This window comes from Rattus norvegicus, chromosome 18, assembly GCF_036323735.1.
Source record: "Rattus norvegicus strain BN/NHsdMcwi chromosome 18, GRCr8, whole genome shotgun sequence".
NCBI classification, from domain to species: Eukaryota; Metazoa; Chordata; class Mammalia; order Rodentia; family Muridae; genus Rattus; species Rattus norvegicus.
In genome coordinates this window covers 69,517,231-69,544,971 of record NC_086036.1, presented here as the reverse complement: position 1 = coordinate 69,544,971, position 27,741 = coordinate 69,517,231, and the positions used below count along the sequence as shown (strand labels likewise).

The 27,741-nt window shown below is 42.0% G+C and overlaps 1 protein-coding gene across 1 annotated transcript in view; it reads left to right on the top strand.

The window, feature by feature from the left end:
* Positions 1-25,984, top strand: part of Smad4 (SMAD family member 4) — a 30,697-nt gene extending 4,713 nt beyond the window's left edge. The window contains exons 4-11 of the mRNA NM_019275.3: positions 4,952-5,164; positions 8,887-9,006; positions 9,098-9,214; positions 10,486-10,536; positions 17,642-17,825; positions 18,492-18,660; positions 23,110-23,248; positions 24,504-25,984. Of these exons, the coding sequence (NP_062148.1) occupies positions 4,952-5,164; positions 8,887-9,006; positions 9,098-9,214; positions 10,486-10,536; positions 17,642-17,825; positions 18,492-18,660; positions 23,110-23,248; positions 24,504-24,715 (1,205 nt within the window). The 3' untranslated portion in view covers positions 24,716-25,984. The remainder of the gene's footprint in view (positions 1-4,951; positions 5,165-8,886; positions 9,007-9,097; positions 9,215-10,485; positions 10,537-17,641; positions 17,826-18,491; positions 18,661-23,109; positions 23,249-24,503) is intronic.
* Positions 25,985-27,741: the final 1,757 nt, after the last annotated feature.

Here is a 27,741-nt window from a genome sequence, read left to right as displayed (position 1 = left end):
CAGCAAAGCCTGGTGGCTGGTTGAGTACATTGGACCATTTCCTTCACTGAGAGGGCAGCACTTTGTCCTTGCTGGATTGGATACGGATTCTGGTTATGGATTTCTGTCTCCAGCACGTGATACTTCTGCCAACATTACATCCATGGACTTAGAGAGTGTCTTTTCCACCATCATGGTATTCCATACAGCATTGCTTCTAACCAAGGAACCCATGTCACAGCCAGGGAAATGTGACAGGGCCATGGAGTCTATTGCAGCTGCCGTCACAGAGGAATGGATCAGTGCAGCTGTCTGTCTTCTGCTGTTTTGTGGGTTCTGCTCTCTTCTGTCTTTCTCCACCCTTTTCCCCCACCCTTTCTATCCCTAACACTAGATAAGAGAGAAAAAAGGAGAGGAAAGGAAAGAGATTCCTGAGTAAAGTCAGGGGTTGGAAAGGGGGGAGGGAGACCTTATCATTAGACTAATTCCTGCTGGTTAGGGACATAGAGTTCCTTGAGCCAAGTTTGGTCTTTGCCATTAGGATGTCTAATTCCTTCTTGTTGTTTCTTTGCACATAACTACTTTACAAACTGCAATTAACAGTAACCAACAGCCCACCCTACCTCTCGGGGCTCTAGCATTTATATACCCTCTGAAAAGTCCCAGAATTCCAAACATCACAGAATTGCAGAATCTGCAGCTGACAAAATCAAGGCCTCCTATCCCCCCACCAGTGAACGGGGCAACTCAGAGCTGCTGTGGACAGTCTGAAGCAGCCTCATATCCCACACCTGTGATTAAAACAAAAACATAGAATATTTCTGTGTTTTTAAAGAAACCAAAATTCCAGAATTCTCACCACAGATCAGCTACAGCACTGATTAGGTGGCAGCAGCCTGGGGGGCTGGGGCAGGGTTCTTCAGAAGGCAGCATATGCTCGGAATCACACCCGCTATATATTATGGTTTCTCCCATAGGATTGACAGTTTCAGGACTTAAGGGATGGAAAAGGGACTAATTCTACTCACTATCACCCCAGGTGATCCACTTGGGGTGGATCATTTTGCTTTCTGTCCTGGAACCTTAAATTCTGCTGGCCTAGGAATTTTTGGTTGCAGAGCGAGAGTGCCTGTGCCAGAAGCTACAGCAGACATTGCACTGGACTGTGAGCTCAGACTTCTCCTGGCCACTTTAGGGTTATGATGCACAAACCTTTAGTCTAAGGAAATAGTAACAGAGTCAGGAAGGTGATCGATCCAGATTACCAAAAGGGAATGTGTATTGCTTCTCCACAGTGGAGGTATGCAAGATTGGTCTGGAGTCCAGGGTATCCTTCAGGGTGTCTGTTGGTGCTGCCATGGCATGGGAATCAAGTCAGTGGGAACTATGCAGGAAGGGTGATAAAGCACACAAACTCCTCAGGATTGAAAGTGTGGATCACGTCCCCAGAAAGAGTGACCTGTTGAGATGCTTGCTGAGGGCGGAGGAAATACAGATGGGAGTAGAGTATATGACGAACTGCAGAAATGATGTTTATAATTGACATAAGTGTTTCTGTCATATTTTGTTAAGAATGTGTTTGCTCAGATATTTGTGTTTTCTTTCCTGTTACGTTTTTATCCTGAAGTGTAGCATCACTGAGATAACATCAGAGTGTAATTGTATTTGAGGTACTAAAAGAATGTCCTCCAAAAACATTGTCACCTTCTCTAAAGTACATAATGTGCTTCTGGTTGTAAGTGTGATAGTATGTCAGGTTAGGTGAAATTTTGACCTGATTGTTGGTTTTATTTGGAAATTAAGCATGAAATAAGATGTGATGGTGTGTTGGCTTGACAAGGAGTAGACGACTTGTCTTAGCTATTCTTGATGGTCAACTTGATTATATCTGGATTTACTAACATCCCAAGCCTACACTAGGCATACCTGTGAGGGGTTTTTACCTAATTGGATCATTTGAGGTAGGAAGACCTATTTTAAATGCAGACTGCTTGAAGTTGGAAGACCCACTTTAAATCTGACTGCACCTCAGGGCAGCCTATACAAAGGCACAAAGAATGTTTGTCTCTGCCTTCTTGCACACTCACTGGCAAGTTCATAGATCTTGCTGGTGAGGGGACGCAGTCCTTCACTGCTGCCAGAGCCGCCTCCTCCAGGATTCATGTATACTGAAGACTGCTGAGACACGGAGTCTCGTGCACTGAACCCATGCTGGATTCTTGGACTTTCCTTCAGGAGACAGCCATTGCTGGACTAGCTGGACTGCATTCTGTGAGCCACTCTAGTAAACCCTTTTTATCAGTTCTAGTCCTGTAGAGAACTGAGTCTTTTTTCATGGACTTAAAAAGTATAGACTGTATTTTTTAATTGGTTTTTTTAATAAGCAGCATAATTGGTCCATAAATGAAACAATATAGAAAGGTGTCTGGTGAAAGCTGGCTCCCAGTGCTCCCATCTCTGCTTGTGTGGTCACTTGGTTAGGTCCTAGTGTTTGCTTCCAGGGCGTCTTTATTTTTCATGCAGAAAATACATGCATTATTCCCTTTTTTATATATAAAAATCACAAACTGTGAACACTTCTGGGCCTTGGTGGGTTCTTTTTTTAAAGCAAGTATGTATGTGCATGTGGATGCATGCATTCCTGTGTGTGCACACACACACATGGGTGCATGCATGTGATTACTTGGCATCATTTCTCTTACTGTGAGTTTCTGGAACCGTTCTCAGGTGTCTAGCCTTGGTAGCAAATCATCTTCTGAGCCCCTAAATCTGTGTATCACCATAGTGTTTTGTGACTTGTTTTTTTTTTTCTCTAGGCTGGCAGGACTTCCAAACATACTCCTCCCTCCCTCCCTCTTTCCCTTCTTCCTCCCTCCCTCCCTCCCTCCCTCCCTCCCTCCCTCCCTCCCTCCCTCCCTCCCTCTTTCCCTTCTTCCTTCCTCCTCTCCTTCCCTTCTTTCTTTGCGCTTTTGAAATTTTTGGCAATTTATTTCTATACCTAAAAGTCAATGGAAAACCATTACTAATTCTACTAAAATAGACTCAGCATTTTAATTGAAAACCATAGTATAATTAAGTATAATTAATGTACCATATTCTAAAATACAGCTTGAACACATGCAGTATACTACTTAATTTTGGTGCAGTGGATTTGAGAACAAGCATATATTGTTACAAGTATTATGGGTGGATTACAGCTTATCACAGTCATCATTTCTTTGTCTCGAAAAATCTATTAAGTCTTTCAGAGGAGGAGACATCAAAGATTGGTCAGCAGACACTGTATTGCCAGTGCACATCTGCATAAACCGTAGCTTCTTGGCATGGCTTGAATACATTTTAGCATCATCTAGAACTGTGGTCACATATTGGAAGGCACACTTCAACATCTGATCATAGCTCTGGGCTCATAGTCTGTAAGCCCCATATCCCTCACGACTTGTGCTAGCATCTGTCCATTTTGAGCAGCCATCTTGTCAGACTCCATGATAGATGATGATCAGGCTTTTGGTCTTGATGTAAGTTCTTTCCTTAGCATGGTTTTTCCAACCCATGGAGTACCTGTGAGCAGTCTTTTCTCATGTGCCTAAAGTGTATCTTTTTTATGTTTGTCAAATCAATTAAAGGATAAGATGACTTTAATAATATGGCCGACAACCTAACACAGCTGAGAAAAGTTCCAAAGCTTACTGAACTCTCTCCTACATTTTTAACCCAATAAAACTCTCTGTAGTTCCACAGATAAGACCTACCATTTCCCTAATGTTGTGGTTCCTTTGGCTACAGCCCTCAGACTTGCAGGACAGGCAGGAGGTATGGCCCTCAGACTTGCATGATGGGCTTGGGCTATTTCCTCCTTGAATTTAATATCCTTGACTGAAGCAGGACTGTTAGAGAAATGATGAGTTCTCCTGGAGTGGACAGGATGGTGGCCTATGCTGAGGACCTTTTACTGACCTTTGATTGGCTCACCTGGCACCTCTTGAAGGTTGTTGGAACTCCGGCTTTCTGTAATGGCACTTACCGAAAGCTTTGAGATCCTCAGCCAAGTGGCATGTAAGAATGCTGAAAGAGCGGGGGATTAGGATCATATTGGGGAACATGGTCTCCTGTCACCTGACAGGCTTCCTCTTCAACCTGGAGTAGAATAAGCAGGAGTCAGTAGTCAGTGATCCATGCGGCTTTAGTGTGGGTGTTGCCAGTACTGTGGTGACGTTCCTCTGCTCATATTTACGAACACTTGGGCCATGTCAGAGACAAGTTGATTATCCTTCCTGTCTTAGTTTTGGTACTTTGGATGCAGAGCCCCTTGTCTGGAAGTTGGCTCTTAAGTTCAGCTAATTCAGTGGTCACCGTGTTAAGATGGTGCTTCTGCTTGCTGATGTCTTTCCATGTGGATTGCACTATCGCTTCAAGTGAGTCAAGCCTGTGAGAGATGGAGGAGTCATCGATGGACAGCGTCAGACTGAGTGCCTGCCTGTGTGCTTGTAGACTGACTCGGTATCTTTATGTTGGTGATCGTGAAAGAGCACTGGCGTGTGTGGTTTTAGGTGCCTTTTCTCAGGTGTGACAGCAGCACTGTCTCCAATGGCTTGAGGATGAGGTTAAACGTGGGAAATCCTCAGGGAGGCAGAATTCTTCTTCACCAGGTGAAGGCATAGACACATCCTATGTCTGATGGAGGGACTGAACTCATTTTGCTAGGCATTGGTTTTTACTTATTTAGATGATTATGTACTTCTAAGTTTGTCAGAAAACTGAAGAATATGTCTTCAAATTTCAGTGAGTCAAATTGATAAAATCTCTAATGTAGCTATAGCTGAGAAAATGCTTTTCTGCAATATGAAAAGCAATTCTGAATGTGAATTGATATTATGGTTAAGTTTTAGATACTGTCATATTACTTGGTATGTAGTTTTTTGTGTGTGTGAAAATGGAAGAATATAAAAATGTGTCTTTTCTTTTTGCATAGCTCCACCAAGTATGTTAGTGAAGGATGAATATGTTCATGACTTTGAAGGACAGCCATCCTTACCCACGGAAGGACATTCGATTCAAACCATCCAACATCCACCAAGTAATCGCGCATCCACGGAGACGTACAGCGCCCCAGCTCTGTTAGCCCCATCAGAGTCTAATGCCACCAGTACCACCAACTTCCCCAACATTCCTGTGGCTTCCACAAGTGAGTGTTGCAGTCAGATAGAGTCGTAAGTTTTCCTAACCATGGGATATGTATCTGTAGTCACTTGGAGCTGTTGTGGTCTTTCTGGTGCTGGGTATGGTATGGAGCCTGATACATGCCCGGTGAAGTCTCACTCTGGAGCCATACCACTCAGCCTGGAAGTAAACATATGTTAGGTTGGTATTTGAATTCGTTATGGAGAAAGTAGTGTTTGTAATTTGTTTAAAGTTTCTAATACTGACACACAGTCAAATATAGTGACTTTGACCGTGATCCTCAGTTGAAATTTACACATGTTGTTTACTAATATAGTGACTTTGACTGTGATCTTCAGTTGAAATCTTACACATGTTGTTTACTATTGTATGTGTGAGCACAAAGTCCCCTGTACTTTTCAGAGAGATTTTAGAGAAATAGTTAAGTAGTTAACAAGTAATTTTAATTTAATTTTTTATTACCGTATGTGTTTACATGTGTAATTGTGTGTGTGCATGTATGTGCATGAGCAGGGATAACTTTGTGAAGTCATTTCTCTCCTTCTCCCGTTACATGGGTTCCTGGTGACTCAGGTTACCAAGCTTGTGTAGTGAGAGCCTTTACCTATTGAGCCGTCTCACTGGACCGGCAAACAGCTCTCAACCAAGATGTTTATAATGAAGATGTGCACATGAAGCCTTTTTTTTAGTCCATTATTTTATCTGATAAGGTAACTTTATAATAGTCTTCTCAATTTTCTTTTGTGACTACTTGGGAAAAAAGGCTCTTAAAACAGACTTGGTTTCAGTGGGGAGACATTCAAGTATTTTGACCAGTTTCAGTATAAAACTAAAACCCATGTCTCTGAAAAGGATTCTTGTGGTAAAAATGTTACCTTTTACACCGTGTCATAGGAGGCTTACTTTCTGTTCTGTTCTCTTTTCTTCCTTCTTTTCCTTTCTTTGTTTCTTGATCACCTCAATTAAAATTAAGACCTCGCCCACAGAGCTACACCTTCAGCCTAGGCTAAGTTTTTCTGGGAGCCCAACAAAGACAGTGTGATCTGGTTTTCTTTATGTTGTTTGCTTTACAACACCAAAGGTTGAACAACTTCCTGCTTTGCAAAATAGAGCAACTTGCTTGTTTAATTTAAAATTTTAAAAAATCTTTTTAATGTGTATGATATATATGTGTAGGTGTGAATGCTGGTGTGTGTGCTGTGGTATACATGGAAAAGTCAGGGACAGCCTCTATCGTTGGTCCTTTCTTTCTTTCCATCTTGTTTGAGTCAGGGTCTCTTGTTTGAGCTGCATCTGCTAGTCGCTGGTGAGCCAGTGACTCTTGATTTACCTCCGAGGAGGAAATACAGACGCATGCTATTCTATGTAGCCTAATGTGGATTCTGGGCATTTGAATTTAGGTCCTCGTGCATGGGAAGCAAGTGCTTTATGCACTGAGACATCTTCTTAGACCCTAATTATTATTTTTAAATTTAAATGACTTATAGAGCATGGGAATAATGTTAATTGCACTGATTGCTAAGAGTATTGTTTTAAAACCTATATTGGCAAGAGATTTTGATTGATAAGGATTGATATTTTGTTACCACCTAAGAGAATGTTATTTTATCTATGTTAGACTCAACATTGAACTTCTAATCTTGGGGAGAAGTAAGTTTGTTTCTGAACTTTTTGCCCCACCCCTTTCCCCCCCAGGCTGGATTCTAAGCTAGTGTGTCACCCATGATAGACAAGAAGTTTCCCACTGGATATACCCAGCCCTTGTCATGTTTTCACAGTTTCTCATTAGTCCATTCCTACCACGTGAAAGTAGTATAGTATTTTTTCAGTGGTCACCACCTTAGCACATTTGACGTGTGTGTGTGTGTGTGTGTGTGTGTGTGTGTGTGTGTGTGTGTGTGTGTGTAGCTCTTTGGGGGCAGGGGTTGAGAAAAGATTTCACTCCATAAGCCAGGTCAACTTCAGACTGCTGACTTGTGTGTTTCCATCTCTGAAATGCTAGCATTACATGTGTGGCCGCATATCACCTACCTAGTGTTCAGGCTTACTCATTTGGAGTGTGGCTAACAGAAGCGGTGGAGATGGGAGAGTAATGTAATGACATCCTCCTACGTGGGGATCACTTCTGGGGCCTAGCCGTGCACTTGTGTTATGGTCTCTGAAAATCAGGCTTTGTTCAGGGATTTCCAAATGACTTCTTCCTCACCTTTTGTCCCTCTCCTTCTGCAGGGAAAGTTGTGCTTGAAGGCCAGTAAAAGGTGTGAACAAAATATATCCAATTCTCTTTGTAAAGTAGATTTTTGTAATTGAAATATAAATATTGTAGATTCTAGAACTTGTGAGATTTTTTTCCCCTACATCTAAAAAGATATATTGATAGAATTAACGGAAAGAAATTAGACAAACAGGGATGGGAAGGCCTTTGCATGACTGGGCTTACACTGTGACATCGTGTCCACTGGTGACCGTGCTCACTAGAGATGGATGAGTGCAGTGGCTTTGCGGTCCTTGGTTTTAAGGAGTTATGCTATGTAGGGGGAGACAGTGTCCTTGTTTTAGTTTTTGTTATTTTGAGACAGAATCTTAGTAATTATAGCTCAGCTGGCCTTGAATTCGTCTTGCTTAGCTTTCCTGGGACTGTGGACGTGCCTCTATGCCTGGCAACTTCCTCTTTCTTGATGGTTTGGATTGCAGTGACTTTGAGTTTCTGATTGTCACTCCACAGTGTGGGTGACAAGTGATAGTGAGAACCTTTCAGTGTTTTCCACACGGGATGAATGTGACTTAATGCTTGCTTTAAGAAATACGCTTTTCGGGGTTGGGGATTTAGCTCAGTGGTAGAGCACTTGCCTAGCAAGCGCAAGGCCCTGGGTTCGGTCCCCAGCTCCGAAAAAAAGAAAAAAGAAGAAAAAGAAGAAAAAGAAAAAAAGAAATACGCTTTTCCACTTACAAAATAAAACCTTAAAATGCCAGATAATAAAACATAATGAAACTTATTTTGAACAGAATAGGAGCCAAATGAAACTTATTTTCCTGGTGTATTACAGAGGGAGCAACTAATTTAATATAAATGTGGGTGTACAGTGACATTGTTCGCATGATTCTGACTTTGTAAAAAGGATATGAAAATGTTTAAAATTGACGGATAGGCTTCTGTTGGTTGTTTTACAAATGCTGTACTGGTGTGATGTGGAACTAGTTTTATTTTTGTTACTTTTTCACTCTTGCCATCTTATTCCATCTAAAACATGTCCTCCTGTGCTTGTTGTTAAATGCCATTGTCCTGCCATCACCAGCACCAGTGCCATGACATTTAACTTTATGTTGGCAGCATTTTCTTGCCTGGGTTTTGAAGATCCTAATAGGAAAGTCCAGCGTGGTCTGCGTGAGGTGCGGGAGGGTTGGTTGAGCTGACTGACGTGCTTCTAACGCTGTCACAATAGCCTAGCCGTGCAGCTGCATTTCTCAGCATCTGAGAGTGTCTGAAGAAATAGGCTACTAATGTTAGGAAGACATGGCTTAAGAAAGGGATATTTTGAACAGCGTCTGAAGGTTTGCCTTTATAGATGCTTTTAGGTTTTACATTTGGTAGGTAATGGATGAGTTCTGCCTTTGGCCCACGTTTATAATTGTGGATCATCAGATATAATCAGACCTTCGTCTTTGTATAAAAGCATAGACCCGCATCTCCACATGTGCTGTGTTAACGTCTTCTTGTCTCTCTAGGTCAGCCGGCCAGCATTCTGGCAGGCAGCCATAGTGAAGGACTGTTGCAGATAGCTTCAGGGCCTCAGCCAGGACAGCAGCAGAATGGATTCACTGCTCAGCCAGCTACTTACCACCATAGTATGTACACGCCTTTTAAATCTTTTCAGAGTTGAGAAAAAGAGGCAGCCGTTATAAAAGCAAATTAATGCATATGGGCCTTAATTTTTAGACAGCACTACCACCTGGACTGGAAGTAGGACTGCACCATACACACCTAATTTGCCTCACCACCAAAACGGCCATCTTCAGCACCACCCGCCTATGCCGCCCCATCCTGGACATTACTGTAAGCTCTTGTTTTCATTGTACGCAGGGCCTTTTTCTTTTCTAGCTAGTACTTTGATTTCTATTTTCTTAAAAATGGTTTTGCATCGTTTATTCATCTTACAATTTAATTTTGTTAAATGATTAGTGCTTTTTCCTTTCGCAGTATTTTTGTAAGCAGTTCTTAATTGTCACACGTCTGTTTTGCACGCTGTTCATCATCTCACTGTCGCTGACGGCTCATCGACACTACATCGACCTCCATGCATTTGTTTGCTTTATGTTTTAGGTCTTGTATGTGTACCCACCCACAGTCGACGTAAGCCTTGAGTACTACGATCTCAAGGTTCCCCTCACCACAGAATCACTGCAGTAGATACAAGAGATCTTAGATGTTGGATCTGTGTAGGTGTCCTTTTCATACAGGCGTCTTGGGACAACACCCTACAGACAGTCCAGCTTCAGTAGAATAGAAACACTGTTCATTTGACTTTAAAAATCACAAGTATAGGGATGAAGTAAAAAGTGAGGAATGTAAGTCTTACATACCACTTTTCCTCTCATTTTAAGATTAATAATACAAAAATATTGGAAAGTACAAAAGGCATAAATAATAACACTAGAGGATACTTCTAGTGTTCTCTCCTTCCAGTCACATAAGTGAGTGTGTGTGATATGTATGTATGCTTATTGTTACATACCAGTTACATTACTACCTTCCCGTGTGTTCGGAGAGTGTGATTTCTAATGGCTGCCTGGACCAGTGTGTACAATTACTGGGTTTGCTCTATGATTGCTGGTCACTTGTTTAAACTTACTAAGCCTCAAGGGTTGTAATTTTATCTGCTTGAAGCAATATTGTAAAAAGTGAGTATAGTAATTCTGTGAAGTTTTTAGCACCGTGTGTTGATAAGTAAGCTTTCAATTATGATTGCTACTGTTCTATTATATAAATGCCCCTAACTTAATATAAGCATTGATTTTTAGAAAGGTTAGCAATTTAAATTACTATACATTGCATTATTAATTATACTATTGTTATATAAATAATTTATAATCTGTATTAAATATTGCATGTATAACTGGTAAATTGTTAAATAGAATTTGTCAGATAACACTAAGAGGTTAGCTGTTAATCTCACAAAATAATTCAGGAAATAAACTTTTAAATTCTTGGCATAAATGATTTAAATAAATTTTAAGGCTTATGATATTTGTATTTAAGGTTTATTAAAAGTTTTAGTACTAGAAAACTTTTAATAAATAAAATGGGGTTTTTATTATTTTTTTTAGGGCCGGTTCACAATGAGCTTGCATTCCAGCCTCCCATTTCCAATCATCCTGGTAAGTGCATTTCAATATTGATTTCCCGTATGTACATTTATTAGAATAACTGGTGTGGGAATGCCGGTGGATTATTTACAGGGTAACTAGACTCAGACAGGGTAATAATCACTGACTTAATCAGCAGTTTAAGAGCAGGTGATGGTTATAGACTATAGTTTTTAACTGTCTGAAAGAAACGTAAAAACCTTTTAAAAACAGGTATTATGTATAGAATTGCCAGGTTTTGGCATTGAATACATAAATACGCAGCAGAGGGAAACTGAGCGGCAGTAGAGTAGCTTCCGAAGTGTGGCTTAAAACCCAGGGGGAGGCCAGCGATGTGGGTCAGTAGGTGAAGGGGCTTGCTGCCAAGTCTGATGGGACTGGGTGTGACTCCCGGGGCCATGTGGTAGACACAGACTTTGAGCACAGAAAACCCTGAAACCTTGAGATGTCAAAGGCACAGACAATAGGAACCGGAGTTTTTCTCATTCTTCACTCAGGAAGATACACTTACAGCTAGTTGCCTCTCTGTAGTCACAGAGTTCTGGTCCTGGATGCCCCTCAGATACCCAGTTCTAAGACTACTCAAGCCCTTTATGTAAGACCATGTGGTATCTATTCTCCTATGATTTACACATGCCTTTTAGTATATTATTTGCAAACAAAGCATCATTTTACGTAAGAGACTTGAACAACTGCAGGTTTTGGCGTCTGGCTCTACAGGACGCAGGACAACTGTGTGTCTAATAAAGACTTTCAAAATATGGCTATGAGTTAAAGGATAACTTAGTGTTTCATATGTAGCTCAGTAGGGGATGGAACAGTTCTGAAGAGAGACGTAACACGAGTGGAATGCATAGTGCAGTAAGTGATGGCAGTGATTGGCTTTGTCTTCTCACAGTAGCCCCTGCTTTTAGAGAACAATATTCAGTACGTGAGGATACCTCTGTGCACCTGTGCTGGCATGGCTACCTCTTGTTCAGTAGATCACAGAAGTGGCCAATGCATCCTGAAGGGTGAAGGGACTTTGTCCACCTGGCTGCAGTTCTGCAGTTATCCTTCTAGTGAAGTCCGTAGGTCAGGGCTCGGGCTTTGCCTGATGATTGATATGGGCGGACACAGCTCACTCTGAGCACTGCCATTACTGGGTCGGGTCGGTGGTTCTGGTTGCTGTAAGAGGAGCAAGCCAGTTAGCAGGGCTCCTCCATGGGCTCTGTTTCAGTTCCTGACCTAAGCTCTGCCTTGACTTTGCTCAGGGATGGAAGGCAGCTTGAGGCTGTTGTAAGATGAAGTAACCCTTTTCCCCCAAGCTGTTTGGTCACGGTGTGTTCCCACAGCAGTAGAGATCCAGAGTCAGAGAGACGCGAAGACGTTAGGGTCAAGGCAAGAAACGTTCAACTGTGTCCTTCCCTCCCCTGTCAGTGCCACCGACGCTACCTGATGCTAGCCACACTCATGCACGGTAACCAGCGTCACATCTTCTTTCCTTATTGGACAGGTAGAATAGATATGGTCTTCTCCCCACCATGTAGCTCTGGCTGTCCTGGAAACTTACTATTTAGACCAGGCTACCTTAATTCCCAGAGATCCTCCTGTCTCTGCCTCCGGAGTACTGGATTAAAGGTGTGCACTGCCAGTGCCTTACCTACATATTCTTTAGAAGGTCAGCCACTCTGTTGTGTTTTCTTCAGTGTCTTTGCGGTGTTTGTGGTTCAGGAGTATATTCATATGCTCATACCAGATTTATAGGCTCACATTCAGATCTGAGGAATAAAAAGAGTAACTCAGTGAGTCCATTAGGTATCCATCCAGATTTTGTATTACCTCATTTTTATTTTCAGAAATTAAAGAATACTTTGGAGAGATACATTTTCCATTACAACTGTACAGTTTTTATAAAACCTGTGCTTTACAGTCCACACCCCCTTTACAAACAGTATTTAGCTGAATTTCTTATATTACAAAAACAAAAGAACCTCAAATCATGTGATTGTCTTCATTTTTTTTTCATTAATTTATTTATTCACTTTAACATCCCAATCGCAACCCCTCCTTCTCTTCATAAGCCCCCTCTCGACTGTTCCCTCTCGTTTTCTTCAGAGAAGGGGAGTCCCCCACACCCGCTCTGGCACGCCACGCTGAAGCAGGTCTGGGTGCACCGTCTCTCTCCAAGGCAGCCCAGCTAGGAGGAAGTGATCCAGAGTCAGGCTAGGGGACGCACATGAAGACCAAGCCGCACGTTTGCCACAGATGTGTAGGGGCCTAGGTTTAGCCTACACATGTTCAGTCTTTGTTGAGCCCCTACAGGCCCAGATTAATTGACTGTAGGTCTTACAGCGTCCCTAACCACTCTGGCTCCTTAGTCCTTCCCCCTAACTCTTCCCTAAGACTCCCTGAGCTCCATCTTATGTGTGACTGTGGTCTCTGCATCCTTTTTCATCCACTGCTGGATGAAGCCTCTCAGGAGACAGCTGTGCTGGGCTGTCTGCAAGCATGGCAGACAGGGGTTAGTAGTGTCAGGGGTTGGCTCTCTCCCATGGGGTGGGTCTCAAGTTGTGCCAGTCACTGGTTGGCTGTCCCTCAATCTTTATCTTTATCTCTGTATATCTTATAGGCAGGACAGATTCTGAGTCACAGGTTTTATGGGTGAATTGGTGTCCCCCTCCCTCCATTGGAAGTCCCACTTGGCCACAGGAGGTGGCCATTATCCCCAGTTACTAGGAGTCTCAACTAGGGTCACCTCCATAGATTCCTGGGAGCCCCTCAATTTTCCTTCTCCCAGTCTTCCCCTGCTGCCTCACCTCCCCGCACCTAACTCCCCCCCTCCCAGTTCCTTCCTTCATCTACCCCAATGTCTGTTTTATTTCTCTTTCTGAGTGGCATTCAAGCTTTCTCCCTTGAGCCCTCCTTGCTAGCTTCTTTGGGTCTGGATTGTAGCATGATTACCCTGTACTTTATGGCCATTGTCCACTTAGAGGTGAGTGCACACCATGTGTGTCTTTCTCGGTCTGGGCTCCCTCACTCAGGATTTGCCTGCACATGAATAGTCCCAGTTTCCTGTTTCCTGCTACTCCTTAGAAGCTACAGAAGTTTCTTTTATGTGGTTTGTCTTTGAGGCAAAATAGCAAAGATATATATGCAAAAAAGCTTAAGGGGTATTTTCTATTAGCTTTCCATTGTTTTTAAAATAAAAACAGTGCCTTCTGACTGCTGAGAATAAAGAAGCTTTTCGTGAAGTAGGCTGTCTGTCGCCCAGCAGTACCAAGCTGTCCCCTACTTAGCTTACGTGTAGCCTTGTGTCCTCAGAGACAGAGACTCCTTCTTTCACCTTCTTAGGTCTTGGGTTTCCATCGTTGCTCTGTGTTGTGACCTATGCACTTTCCTCTTCATTCTCAATTGTGTAAACGCCTGTCAGCTGTCAGCAGGCAGTGTGTGGGCCCTGAGTGAGGCTGCAGCTCTTACAGCATGGCTGCCGGCGGGGTCTGGGGTTCGGCACGCGGGATCTTGGTGGCAGGGAAGTATGAAAGGTTTCATGTATGTGTAGATATTTCAGTTGACAATGATAAAGGTTTATTTTTCTTAAATGTGGAGGCTATAAAACTTACTTTTTTCTTCTTTGAGTTGACTCTTGCCTTTAAGAAGCCTCAGCCTTCAGTAGACTGGAAATGCATTGTGATTGGAAGCCTCACTCAGCATCATGTTCACTTCCTAACAAAATTTTTGTTTTTACACTATCTACTCAGAGATCTTGTAAATGGTATTAGTTTTTATTACAGTCATAAATTTGGGTAGTTTTTAAATTGCTTCAGCCAGTATACCTACTTATTTGCTGACTACTATTGTTTATAACATAATATGATCTCTTCATTAACTATAGTTGAGAGCAGTGGCTGCTCTTCCGAAGGATCTGGGTTTGCTGCCCAGGTAGCTGCTCACAACCGTTTATAACTGCAGTTCTAGGGCCCCTGGTGCTCTCTTCTGGCCTCTTCACACATGCAATTCACAAACACATGCAGACAAACAAGATGAAAATAAATATATCTCAAAGATTTTTACTATAGAAAGTAACTTCAGAAATGTTTCAGAAACCTCTGTTTAAAAACATTGAGGTGTTTTGTATGTTCTAAACAGTCATTGAGGTGTGTTTTGTATGTCCTAAACAAGTACATTTAAGGAATTAGATTTACAGTGAATTAATTGGATTGATGTTACAAAGTATTCAAACATTTTTGAGTCACCTACTCTTTTTTCTTTTTCTTTTTTAATGCATAATCTTCCGTAGAGTCCTATGTAGTCCAGGCTGCCGTCACTCACATTCTTCCTGCATTAGCTTCCTGGGTGCTGGTGTCCCAGGCATGCCTTTGTGTGTCTTGATAATGTCGTTGGTGAGCACTTTCTCTGTTGTGTGACAGCTTTAGGTGCCTTTGTGTATTTGCTACTTCTGCTGCGGTGACAACACCTCAACAAAGAAGTTAAAAAAGATTTATTTTGGCCCACAGTTTGAGAATGTAGTTCACCATACATAGTTGAGGTGCAGTGGTACCTGATCTCTTCAGTGTTTACTGCTGCTGTTACTTCTGTGTGACTTAAGCTCACATTTTTGTTGTTCTTGGCCAACTGTGTGTGTTTTTCATGTTTTATTGCCCATTGTGGGTTTTGTTTTGTTTTGTTTTGTTTTGTTTTCTCTTTCACTGTGAATCTGATAAGAGCTGTGAGCAGTAACTATGACACAGACTGAATATTCTGCTAAGACTTATTTCATCCACCAAGCACATGAACCCATTTCTTTTAAGTTTGTCCTCACTAAAGTTTATAGAACACAGGCAGGCTTCAGCCAGAGTCTAGCCAGGCTATAATGAGAATGGCTTTAACCAGTTTCAGATACAGTGCCTGGGCTTAACTGTCTTTATTTCTCTTGGCATTCTACTTTCAAACTTAAACCAGAATGACCCCTTAAGCTCCGTGTCCAGCATTCTAGGGTTTTTCCAGATCAAAGTTCCAAACTTCCACATTCTTCTTTGTTCCCGAGGCTTAAGAACCCCGTGGTCAAGCGGATCACAGCAATGACCCCACTTTTCAGTACTGTGCTTCTGTTGTGCTTGTTTGAGGAAATGTGTGACATAAGAAAGGAAGGTTTAATTCCAGCTCGGGTGCAGTTTGTCATAGTTAGGGTGTTATTGTGGCAAGAGGGTTAGGAGTTGAGCACATTACATCTGTAGTCAGGAAGCAGTACCTGTGCCCTGCTCCCCTCCTGTTTCAGTCCAGAGTGGTAGCCTCTCTAGACTAGTGCCATTCACATTATAGTGGGTCTCTCTACCTTAGTTATTGACCCAGTATAGAGACTATCACAGACATTCTCAAAGCTTTGTCTTTTAGGTGACTGTAGATCCTGTTGACAGTATTAACCAGCATCCTATAAAGTGTTTTGTTTAGGTTTTTTGTTTGTTTATTTTTAATTAAAATTTTCCATTTTTTCTTTTCTTTTTTTTTTTTTTCTTTTCTTTTTTCCTACATAGCCCTGTTTTTCTTGGAACTCACTGTGTAGACCAGGCTGGCCTTGAGCTAACAGAGATTCACCTGCCTCTGCCTCCGCCTTCGCCTCCGCGCTGGCATTAAAGGTGTACATCTACCACTCTCGGCTCAATTACATTTTTCTCTTGGGAAATTCATTCATTAGTATTATATTTATATTATTTCCTTTTAAGTTTTAAGTGTCATTACTTCCTTGGGAGGGACTTTTTTGTCATGTTAAGTAATGTTTTAGATTGTTGAAAGTTTTGATTCAGATTATTATGTACTATAACATACCATGATACAGAGGAGTCTGCAGACAGAACTGTTACTCCTTTTCTAGTCTCTCATAAATTCCTCTTCTGGGGCCAGTGCAGAGCTTTTTACTCAGGTCCCAACTTTTCGGGTAGATTGTCCCTCAACTTTGTAAGCTGGTGACCTCCAGCCATCTTCTGTTCTGTGACACTCCTCTACCACCCTATCTACACCCCCGTCTGTCCTCCTCCTCCACTGCCTACCCTTCCCCTCTCCTTCCTCTCCCTCCTCCCTCTTCCCCTCCGATTCTCTCTGCAATGTTACTCATGATGTGCATTTCACATTCACTTGTTCATTTGACCTGAACCTGCTTGAGGTAGATCTGTGAGGGACTGGAAACTCTTTCATTTGCTGTTTTCCGTGTATCACCAAAAGATTCTCCTGATAGGTGGTAAATAAATATAAAAGGAAAACAAAAAATTACATGTATGAGTTTCCTTTAATAACACAAACAGAATCAGAAGTAAATAACTACATTTGTAACCCAAACCAAGTGTTGTCTCTTCCCCCACGCCACCTGACAGTCATCACATGACAAGCTAAGTGTGTGCTCAGAGCTGAAGTTGTACTGCTTCACTGAAGCAGTTGCTAGAAATACACCGTGCATACATGGGGTGTGTACGTGGGGCGAATGACCTTTGATTTTTGAGAGACAGTAATCTCCCTGTAAAATAACTACATAATTTTAAGTATAAGCAGGAATATGTTGATTTAGGGACTTTTCTAATTAGGGCCTTTGTTATGTAAAAACATAACAAAGACTATGTATTAGGGCTGGTGTAGTTTTTAAAATTGAAAATTCAGACCACAGAACAGATGTGCAATAGAATGAACTATCATAATAACAGTTTATTTTAGAGTCTGATTGACTTAGTTATGTAGTTTCTCAGGACACGGTTTCACTGTGTAGCCCTGCCTGTCCTGGAGCCCTTCTTTGTAGAGCAGGCCTATCTCACAGAAATCTGCCTGCCCCTGGCCCCTGGCCCCTGGCCCCTGGCCCCTGGCCCCTGCCTCCCAAGTGCTGGCATGCGCCACTGCCACCCAGCTGGAGTCTGATTTCTGATGTTGTTAAGTTCTCAGGTGACTTGGTCCTTAGAGTGTCAGGGTATAAGTACTGTGAGTATAATGTGGAAATCACTGTTCTTTAAGTGTACTACGTTCTTTTAGTAGACTTCTTTCATTTCCTTACCCCATTACCCCTTCATCTTGGTTTAGTTTTGTTTGGTGTAGTCAGCGCCTCCCTCCCTAATACCTGTCACAGGGGTGCATGTTCCTTTTCCTTTGTCTTCTGCAGCTCCTGAATATTGGTGTTCCATTGCTTACTTTGAAATGGATGTTCAGGTAGGAGAGACATTTAAAGTCCCTTCAAGCTGTCCTATTGTAACTGTGGATGGATACGTGGATCCTTCTGGAGGAGATCGCTTTTGCTTGGGTCAACTCTCCAATGTCCACAGGACAGAAGCTATTGAGAGAGCAAGGTATGGTAAAAATTGAATAGTACATTAACTTTTATTCAAGACTATTGTTTTTCTATGAATAGGAGTCTTAAATATAGAGTTAAGGTCGTTTTCAATACTTAGAACTTGTGAGCTTCCATTTTAATTGTAGGTACTTGCTAAATATAGAGGTAAAAAAAAAAGCAAGCTTTCTTTGCTTCATAACTATGCTTTCTGTCTCTGCTATCCCATTCGACAGCTGGTAATCATAAATGGCTTTTGAATACTTGAAGCATTGCTCATGTGAGTGAATAGCTGAATTTACATAGATCTTAAATGGCTTTGTGATAGAAGTGATATAGGGCTGGAGAGAGGGTCAGTCATTAAAAACATGCTACTGTCTGAGTAGAGTTCAGTTCTCAGCACCACAACTGCCTGTAACTGGAGCTCCAAAGGGTCTGATGCCAACCTCTGACCTTCATGGTGCCCTCTCCCAAAACACACAGAATCTTAAAACTATAGAATTTACATCACTGTGTTATTTTGGTTAAATGAACTTTGTATGAGAACTATTATATAGTAAGTACTGTGTAAGAGTTGTTAACAATGGCTGTCTTTGAGGTGTTGTCTTACAGTCTTTGTTCTGGCTGTGCCCTGAGCTGAGACAGGCTGTAACGAGGTGAATGTGGCTCTGTCTTTCCTCCTGAGGTTGCACATAGGCAAAGGAGTGCAGTTGGAGTGTAAAGGTGAAGGGGACGTGTGGGTCAGGTGCCTCAGTGACCACGCCGTCTTCGTGCAGAGTTACTACCTGGACCGTGAAGCTGGCCGAGCACCTGGTGACGCCGTCCACAAGATCTACCCGAGTGCGTATATAAAGGTCAGTCCTCTTTACGTGTAAATATTTTAGGCTTACAAACCTCTGTTGCTTGAAGTCTGGAAACAGAGGTGAGGAAGTAGAAGGCTGTGTGAGTTTGACCTGTTTTGTCCAGAGGAGGAGAGACTGCTGTAGTGGGCACAGTCACTGGACGGCAGGAGAAGGCCCCTGAGTTCACGGCATCTGGGCTTGTGAGTCTCAGGCCAGCCTCGGCTGCCTCCGTCTTAACAAGCGGCAGCTCCACCACAGCAGCGTGCGCTCCTGCTCGGGTTCTATGCTGAACTGGGAGCAGCTGGCTCGTTTTGTGGTCCTAGGGTTTCAGATTTTCGAAGTCATTTAGAGTTAATACATAAATTCTTGAAAACATTGACTAAAAATCTCCAAACCTATATTCTAGAACACGAAATTGGTGAAAAATTAACATTTCATTTCGGCCAGTGTCTAAGAGTTTATGGAGGACTGCTGTAAAGTTGTGTCAAGGGATGGAGTGTCTCATCCCTTCGTAAAACTGCAAATTACGATGCTGAGAAACAGATTCCTTTTTATTTTTACATATTAAGCACGGTTCAATTTTATTTTTAACACTTGTTCTTTTGGGAAGAAAAATATAGGTGCAGTGAGTTAATTGTATTTTATTTGAGATTTTTCATCCTGAGCTCCTTTCTTACCAGCAGTCATACATGGTGGGACTGAGTGCCTTAACACTTCTTTAGGAAGGGCTTCAGCTACAGAGAATGTAGCACTGTAGATACAGAGCGTGTGCACAGAAGGGGAGAGGCTTCCGGTAGCTAACCGGCTCCAGCCTTTCGGTTACAGTTGTGAAGGATGCCTGTGGCTTCCTTAGCAGGTTTTGGAGTGTTTCATTCCATATCTCTGCCTGGTTTTGAATTCTTGAGGACATATATGATCCACCGTCCGGCTTCTGTTGTGAAACTTGGAAGCATACTGAGTGTGGAGGAAGTGACCACGTGGGCCTGTGTCCTTATGGACGTGACAGCTGATCTGACCAGTCCCTGTTGTTTCTGTCGTGTTCCTTTCGTGTGTTAATTTTCCTGAGGAGCAGTTCCACAGCAGTGATCATTGCCTGGTTTGTTTATAGGACACTCCAGGAGAAAGGGTTTGCAGTTTATAACTTTTCTACAGGAATTTTTAGGTTTTGTCATCTGTGTTACTGTGAGGCAGTTTCTCTGCAGCCCAGGCCTTACACTTGTGAAGTAGCTAAGGTTGACCTTGAACTGCCGACCCTCTTCCCTCCCCCCAGAGTCTGATTACATGAGACCCTCCACCCAGTTTACGGGATGCTAGAGTCACTCCAGACCTGTGTTTAGTCCAGGGCTGGCCGTGGGTTTATGACCTGTGCTTCACCTCGGTTGGTGGGCAGTTTTGCTTGCCACGGGAACCCAATTTTCAGAACCCAATTTTCTAAATAGGAGGTAGGAAGACTTTGTCCTTTGGGGAACTAATTTCCACCTCCAGATATGCACAAAATTGAATTCTCTTGAGTTTCTCTGATACAGGCTGTATTTGTACCCTAGGGGCATATCTGACCTGACCAACTATTTTGCTAGTATTTGATTCATTGACAGATGCCTAGTTGTAGCCCTGAAAACTAGACTGTTGTCCCTTTCCATAGTACAAAAGCTGGATTTCTGTCTTTACCCTCTTACTGCCTTGGAAGTGCTAATGACTCCAATCTCAGTTGGCTACTGTAAGTAAGGCTGTTTCTCAGTCTCTCTGTCTCGCTTTCTCGATCTCTCACTCGCTCTCTCTCGTATTATCAGTTTAGTGTGGTGGGGTTGTTTGTTTCTTTGGCTAGTTACTTTTTGGCTGAATCATTCATTGAACATTTGGTAATCACAGATTTTTGCAGTAAATGTAGGACAGTATTTGGCATTGAGACCATATCCTATTTTGTCCTACTTCTGTCTAAGATTTAAAGTCATTTATTTATTTTGTAGTTCTTGCTATTCCAGAATTTATCTGGCGGACTTGAAACTACAGAGATCCTCCTGTCTCTCGCCTCCTGAGTACTGGGATTAAACGTATATGCCACCATGCCCAGCTCCTCACTTACTTGTGAGACATCTTACTGGATAGCTGTGTGTACAGAGCAGGCTAGCTCTGAACTTAAAGATCTGCCTACTTGTGCTACCGTTAGACTGCTACTGCTAGACTGTTTTACAAAAACCATATATTCTCATTAGTGTGTGATGGTTCCATTTTATCTGTTTTTCATCCATCCTATTGCAGTTTTTATTAGCATTTCTTGAATATTGAATCTGCTTTGTTTTTGAACGTACACATGTTGGGGGAAAGAAGAAGATTCTTTTAAAACAAGCATATGTTTATGTAGAGAGAGCTTTAAAAGTGTTAGGAACCCATTAAGTTTAATTTATTCCCAGCATCTGCATTTTGAGTTTTTTTTTTAATTACATTTCTTTATTTTTCTACGTATGAATGCATACCTCGTGTATCCCTAGTACTTGCAGAGGTCAGAAATGACTGGCGGTCTCTTGGAGGTGGGATCATAGATGGCTATAGCCATCATGTCCAGGCCTCAAACTTGGGTCCTCTGTAAGAACAACAAGTGCTCTTACCACTGCACCATTTTCTCAGTCCCGTATTTCGATCTCTTCCTTTAGTTAGTTCAGTAACTTAGTAAATCCTGTATGCAGTCTTAATACAGATGCACGCACTACACCACTGTGTGTTTCTTCTCTAGGCTCTTTCCTGATGATAGTTTAAGCTGATGCAGAATTATAATTGAGGCTTATAAAAGTAATGCAAAATTTGGCTCTTGATTGAAAAAAAAGTACACTGAAATATTATACTCACTTGTTATGTAATGAGTTTGTAATAAACTTACTTGAGAGTAACTGCAGAAAGCATGATCATAAGTAGTTGTAGTTAAGTTGTTCCTTGGCTTAGGAAGGGTGGGTCAGAAATACTGTTTTGTAACTTACATGATTCTGAAAGGAAGATGGCTGTGTTTCAGTGGTTGCACTTTCCCAGTCAGGAGAGCTGACCCTTCTCTGCTCTTAGCATTGTTAGCCACATGAATCATGTAGAAGAAAGGCTTCTCGCAGTGTCTGGCCACTGTTTTTATTCATCTTCACATTGACATCATCAGTTCTCATTTCTGTGGTTTCTTGTAATACATGCCACTGGTGTACTGTTCGTCCAGCTGGATAGGTGGTCATTTACAACACAACTGTACTGTGCCCAAATGTGAGGATTATTTGGTTGACTTCATGATCTGTGGTGGGTAGGAAGGAATGCTGAACATTTTTTTTTTAGCCTTTGTTTAAATAGCAATGTTACATATGGACTAGGGTGGTACATAGTCTAGTACTTGGGAGGCAGAGGCAGGAACATCTCTGTGGGCTCCAGGCCAATCAGGACAACATAGTGAGACCTCTCTATCCCCAAGCCCCAAAGAAGAATTTTACATGTATTATACTTGATTAGTGATGGGTTTTTAAAAAGCGATTGCATGTAGGCAATGTAAAACAACAAAATATGAATTTCATATAAGCTATTAGAATTAAACCCAGATGATGATAATTTTAGATAAAACATCAAAGGCTTGATTTATAAAAACAGTTTGTAATTTGGATTTCATTAAAACTAACTTCTAGGGTAAAGATTAGAGAAATGGCTCAGTTGGCAAAGTACTTTCTCCACAAGCTTTAGGGTCTCAGTTTAAAGTACTTTTCAGTCTTCCAGAGGGCCCAAGATGGGTTCTGAGCCTACATGAGGTATCTCACAGCTATCTGTATACACGTCGCACATAAACACACGTGCGCGTGTGTGCGCGCACACACACACACACACACACACCAGTAAATGTTTTAAATATAATAACTAGATATTTTCTTATATAGTGTCAGTGCAGTTTGCTAAACTTTTTCACTTTCAAGCATTGTCAAAGATACTGGCCAGATATCAAAGCCGTCCCTTGTAGCTTAAAAGACAATTTAGTAGTTTGATTCTGAAAAGATCAATTTCTTACTTGTTCTTTTGACACAGATAGGTAGCTCTTTACAAAGCAAGGGACAGCTGACTCACATGGATCTGTTCCAAACACTGAAATGCACCTCTTGCTGATATCCAAACTATAAAATTTTAAAAACTTATTTTGAAAAATTATGTGTGTCTGGGTGCTTTGTCTTCATGTATGTCTGTGCCCCAAGTGAGTGTCTGGAGCCCTTGGAAGCTAGAAGAGGGCATCAGATCCCCTAGGACTGCATGTACATAGTCACACACTGTCGTGTGGCTGCTGAGACTCAAGCCTAGGTACTTTGGAAAGGCCCTGAAATTTGAAAACTTGTAGTTCGCTCTTACGAGATGCAAATGGAACTCTGGTTGTTGTACAGCGCTTGTTGGCTTTTGATGAAATGGAGTCTTTGGTAGTGTGCTCATATATTAAACGTACACTTTTGCTTTTAAAAGGTCTTTGATTTGCGGCAGTGTCACCGGCAGATGCAGCAGCAGGCGGCCACCGCGCAAGCCGCAGCTGCTGCCCAGGCGGCAGCTGTGGCAGGAAACATCCCTGGTCCTGGGTCCGTAGGTGGAATAGCCCCGGCCATCAGTACGTGTGCCTTTGGTTTTCTCTGTTCAAAGTGCAACGGTGACTTTGACTCTCACTCACTCAGTTGGTTGTTTCAAGCAATAATAGAAATTAATTTTTTACTGGGTTATAACATTTGATCTGTAAACATCTTCTATGTCAGTTCCCCTTTGTCTGGGGTAGGAGCCTATTTGTATCAGGGCCTAAGGGGGTACCAGTCTCCTATTACGCTTCGGGCTGGTGGGAACAGCTACTGAAGGTTCGAAACTGTACACCTCCATTTAGAAACAGAGAGAGTAAAGTGAGGGTGGCAGTTTATAACTTGTAGACTTAATTTTAGGGTAAAACTGAACTGTGCCAGGTTTCACACTGATGGGGAATTTTTTACTGCAGAGTTAAACTCCTGACTATAGACTTTTATGATGGAAACACGTGGCACTCATCTTCCATGTCTGAAGGCATAACTAGTGATTCATTCAACCCCTGTTCTTAACTTCTGCAGTGTGGTAAGCAATCACACTGCCTCAGAAAACTGCAGTGACGGACGCTGCAGGCTTCTCCACAGCACGTGCAAGCCCTTCCCATTAGTGTCATGGTAATAGTGATAAATGTGGACTGACTGTATGACTGTGTTCTGACTAGGAAGTGAGATACAGAGTCTGCTGGGACATACGTTCAAGAGTTCACAATTTAGACATACACAAGACATCACTAATTAAATAAGATTGGGGATCTAAACCATTTGCTAGTTTTAATGTTGTAGACATGATCTGTTTTCTTAAGAATTCAGACTAGTATTCAATTCCTTAATTTTATTCATGCTTCTCCCTCCTATATTTGAAAACAAGAGACAGCACAAGTCAACGGAGAGTCTAAGGGAGGCCAAGAACATGGCCCTCTGACTATTAGTTCTGTCCTGATCTAATATGGCAGTGCAGGTTCTGCAGTTCTTAGAACTGTGGACGTGCCCTGACTTTCAGATCAGTTGATTTTCACTCCTGTCCTCTACTTCTGAAGAGGAGAGTGGGGAATTATTGGTGGCACGTAGAAATCTACTTACTCTCTGGCAGTTAAAACACATATGTGGAATATAAACTATCTTAACTGAATGCTTACTCGCCAGTGATAAGGTTTAGATCTGTGCTTACTGTTGACACTTTGATAGAGAAGTTGTATGCTGAGAGGAAAATAAGTACAGAAGGCAGACTGGGGAGGGTGGGAAGAGAGGACCCTGCTCCCTGACTCCCTCCCCACTTCTGCCCCCCCCCCCCGTTAGGTCTGTCTGCTGCTGCTGGCATTGGTGTAGACGACCTCCGGCGCTTGTGCATACTCAGGATGAGCTTCGTGAAGGGCTGGGGCCCAGACTACCCGAGACAGAGCATCAAAGAAACCCCGTGCTGGATTGAGATTCACCTCCACCGAGCTCTGCAGCTCCTGGATGAAGTCCTGCACACCATGCCCATTGCGGACCCACAGCCTTTAGACTGAGATCTCACACCATGGATGCCCTAACCATTTCCAGGATGGTGGACTATGAAATATACTCGTGTTTATAATCTGAAGATTTATTGCATTTTTGTTCTGCTCTGTCTTTTCATAAAGGGTTGAAAGATGTGTTTGCTGCCTTGCTCTTAGCAGACAGAAACTGAATTAAAACTGTTTTTCTATTTTAGAACTTTCAGGCATGGCTCAGAGCTCGAAGATCAGGAAGATCCAATTTTTACTAAGTCTTCACTGGTTGTTATGTATGAAGGAGTCATTCCAGTGCTGGGAACTCAGCCCTCTAAGTATGCGAGAGAGAGCTCCTTACATGCAGGACACTGATGTGTTGTCTGCAGAATAAATTCACTGTTGCTGACTTTAAGGCTGAGAAGTTCTCAAAGTTAAGTCACCTGTTACTTAGTGGGCAAAGTCATTGCTGAACGAGCTGCACGCAAGTGGCAGTCCAGTCTTCCAAAAGCAGCTTCACTCCCTTAAAGCCTTTTGTCAGTCTTTATTCAGAATGGTGTTTGCAAGTTAAACAGTGAAGGTGAATTAAATTCATAGTGTCTTGCAGACTTTAGGGTTTTTCCCCAAGACAAAACACTAATCTGTGTGCATATTGACAATTCCTTACAATTACCAGTCAAAGAAATGCCATTTAAAATTACAGTTTTATCCCTAATGGATGGCCATCCCCGAGAGATACACTGTGCCCTGTTAAACAGTACATGAATTCTTCTATATTTCTAGGTGCAAGGTTGCTTATAAAAAACAAAGCCTAGGGGAGGAATTTTTTTTCCCTTAATTCATAGGGAGAAGGTTTTGTATTTATAAAAACACTAAAAGCAGAGTTGCTCTGCCTGATGCTTCACTGTTCTGCAAGGTGGCAGTGCTTCAACTGAAATAATGACTATTTTGGAAACTGCTAAATTCTATGTTAAAGACTGTGCAGAATAACGGAAACCGTGCAGTTGGTAACAGGTAGTTTGGATATTTTTGTACTTGATTTGATGTGTGACTTTTTTTCATATACTGTTTAAATCATGTATGTTTTGACATTGTTTAAAATTCAGTTTTTGTATCTTGGGGCAAGACTGCAAACTTTTTTATACCTTTTGGTTATCCTAAGCCCTTCGTTTGCCATCATTGATCCCTTGGTGGTGACTTTGTAGACGTTGAAGTAGAAGCGTGGGACGCATTGACTGTACCACAGACATGTATACTTTTTACCTAGTTACTAGAGTGAATAAAACTGAGTCCATATACGAAGTTGAATTCTAGGTTTGGTTTTTAAAATGCTTTCCTTTTGCACTTTTGAATCCAATCTCAGTGGCAAGACACCTTCTACTAACTGACAGGCAACAGCCAGTTGTATTGGGCAGCTCTGGTTTTCCTTCACACTCTACCAGGACTTTCCCATGTACATTATGGATCATGTGTAGAGTTGGTTATTTTTTGAGTTTTTATTTTCTGTAGCGAAAAAAATAGGCTACAGTAAAATAGTGTGAATAAAACCAAGATCATCATTGAGATGTTTTTACTCTTTGAGAGTTTTCTGTGAATTTTAACTTACAATAGGCATTTGAGCTCTGGAAACACTTGTGCATAGCCGTTCTCTTTGTGCCAACAGAAATGAACACATCCTGCAGCCTGCCTAAGCCAGAAGGTTCCGGAGGCTCCTAGAAACCAGAGTGCTGCTGCGACTGGTGTACATCTCAGTCCAACGTACACATCTTGTTTTGTAAGAAGCTTCTTCACCAGTTTCTACTCTTATGTACTTACAAATACTTCTGTTACAGACCTAATTATCTGTATAAGTTTGATTTTTTTTAAAAAAATGTTGTATTGACAGAATTATAAAAAGATACCTTCTCTAGAGATGTTTGCCTTTAGATCCGTCTCATTATGAATGGGGACTAGGAGTGAGAAAAATAAGTTTTAGTGTAGCAGATTTTTAAAGGCCCAGGCTATCCGACCATGCAGTGCTGTAACTTGATGCTTCCTTTTGTACTTTATGGAAAGTTTGGAAACTGTCCCATATTTAATCATTTTCATAAAGTATGTGGGAAATATTTGCTAAGAGGGATCTCTTCAGAGCCAAGCCCTTGTCTTGGTTTTCTTACTAAGAGCCATAGAAATTATTTCTAGTTATTGACGATGTTTGTAATTTGCCTGTCCTGTGCTTCTAAGGAGCCCAGAATCCCTGACAGCTCAGTTAATCTGTTTCTGTTCCTTATACATCACTATCTTTGAATAAGACGTTAAACAACTCCCCTAAGGTTAAAAATTTTGAGATAAAATAGTTTCTGTAGTTCTTAGAGTCTGATTATGATGTGAGTATGGTTCTGGGTGGGTTTTTTTCTAAGTCATAGCTCAGATTTACGCTGGGGGAGAGTGAAGTAGGCCCACCCAGTTTGAACCCCATTCTACTTTTGTCTCGTGCCTTTCTATGCATGATTAAAGAGGTCCTTAATGGTATTGCCTTTATTTGCTTGGAAGTAGATTCTTTTCTAGGCCAGAATCTACCTTAACCATTCCTTTCCCACTCCTGCTGCACAGAGCTGAGGATAAACCACTGCCGTGAACTTGCTTTTCTAGTCTTTTCCACTGCCCTAATGCATCGCTCCTGTAAGCAGTGCAGGTTCATACCCAGGATCAGCTGCTGAGGAACACACCCGCAGGATCAGCAAACACGTATTTAGCCGTGCTGTATTTCAAAGTTAAAAATTGAGTTTTGTGGTGAATGGTGTGGTTTGTATTAGCGACGTTGGAGGGGAAGTAACTGAAGTTTTACAGTCTGGAGAAGGGAGTCTTCCTGCAATGCTGTGAAGTGTCTGTGCATGTGAAGTGTGTTTGCTCCCTGTCTGTTAGCAACTGGCTAGTGTTCTCTCTTTAGATCTTGTTAAATTTTAACTTGTCGCGCCATTAGCTGAGAGCCCTTGGAAGGAGCAGTTTTGTTTGGAGCTGGCCACAGATGTTTTTGGTAGTTCCTATAGGTTCCTGTCTTCATCACTGTTTTCTTTATCTAGTGG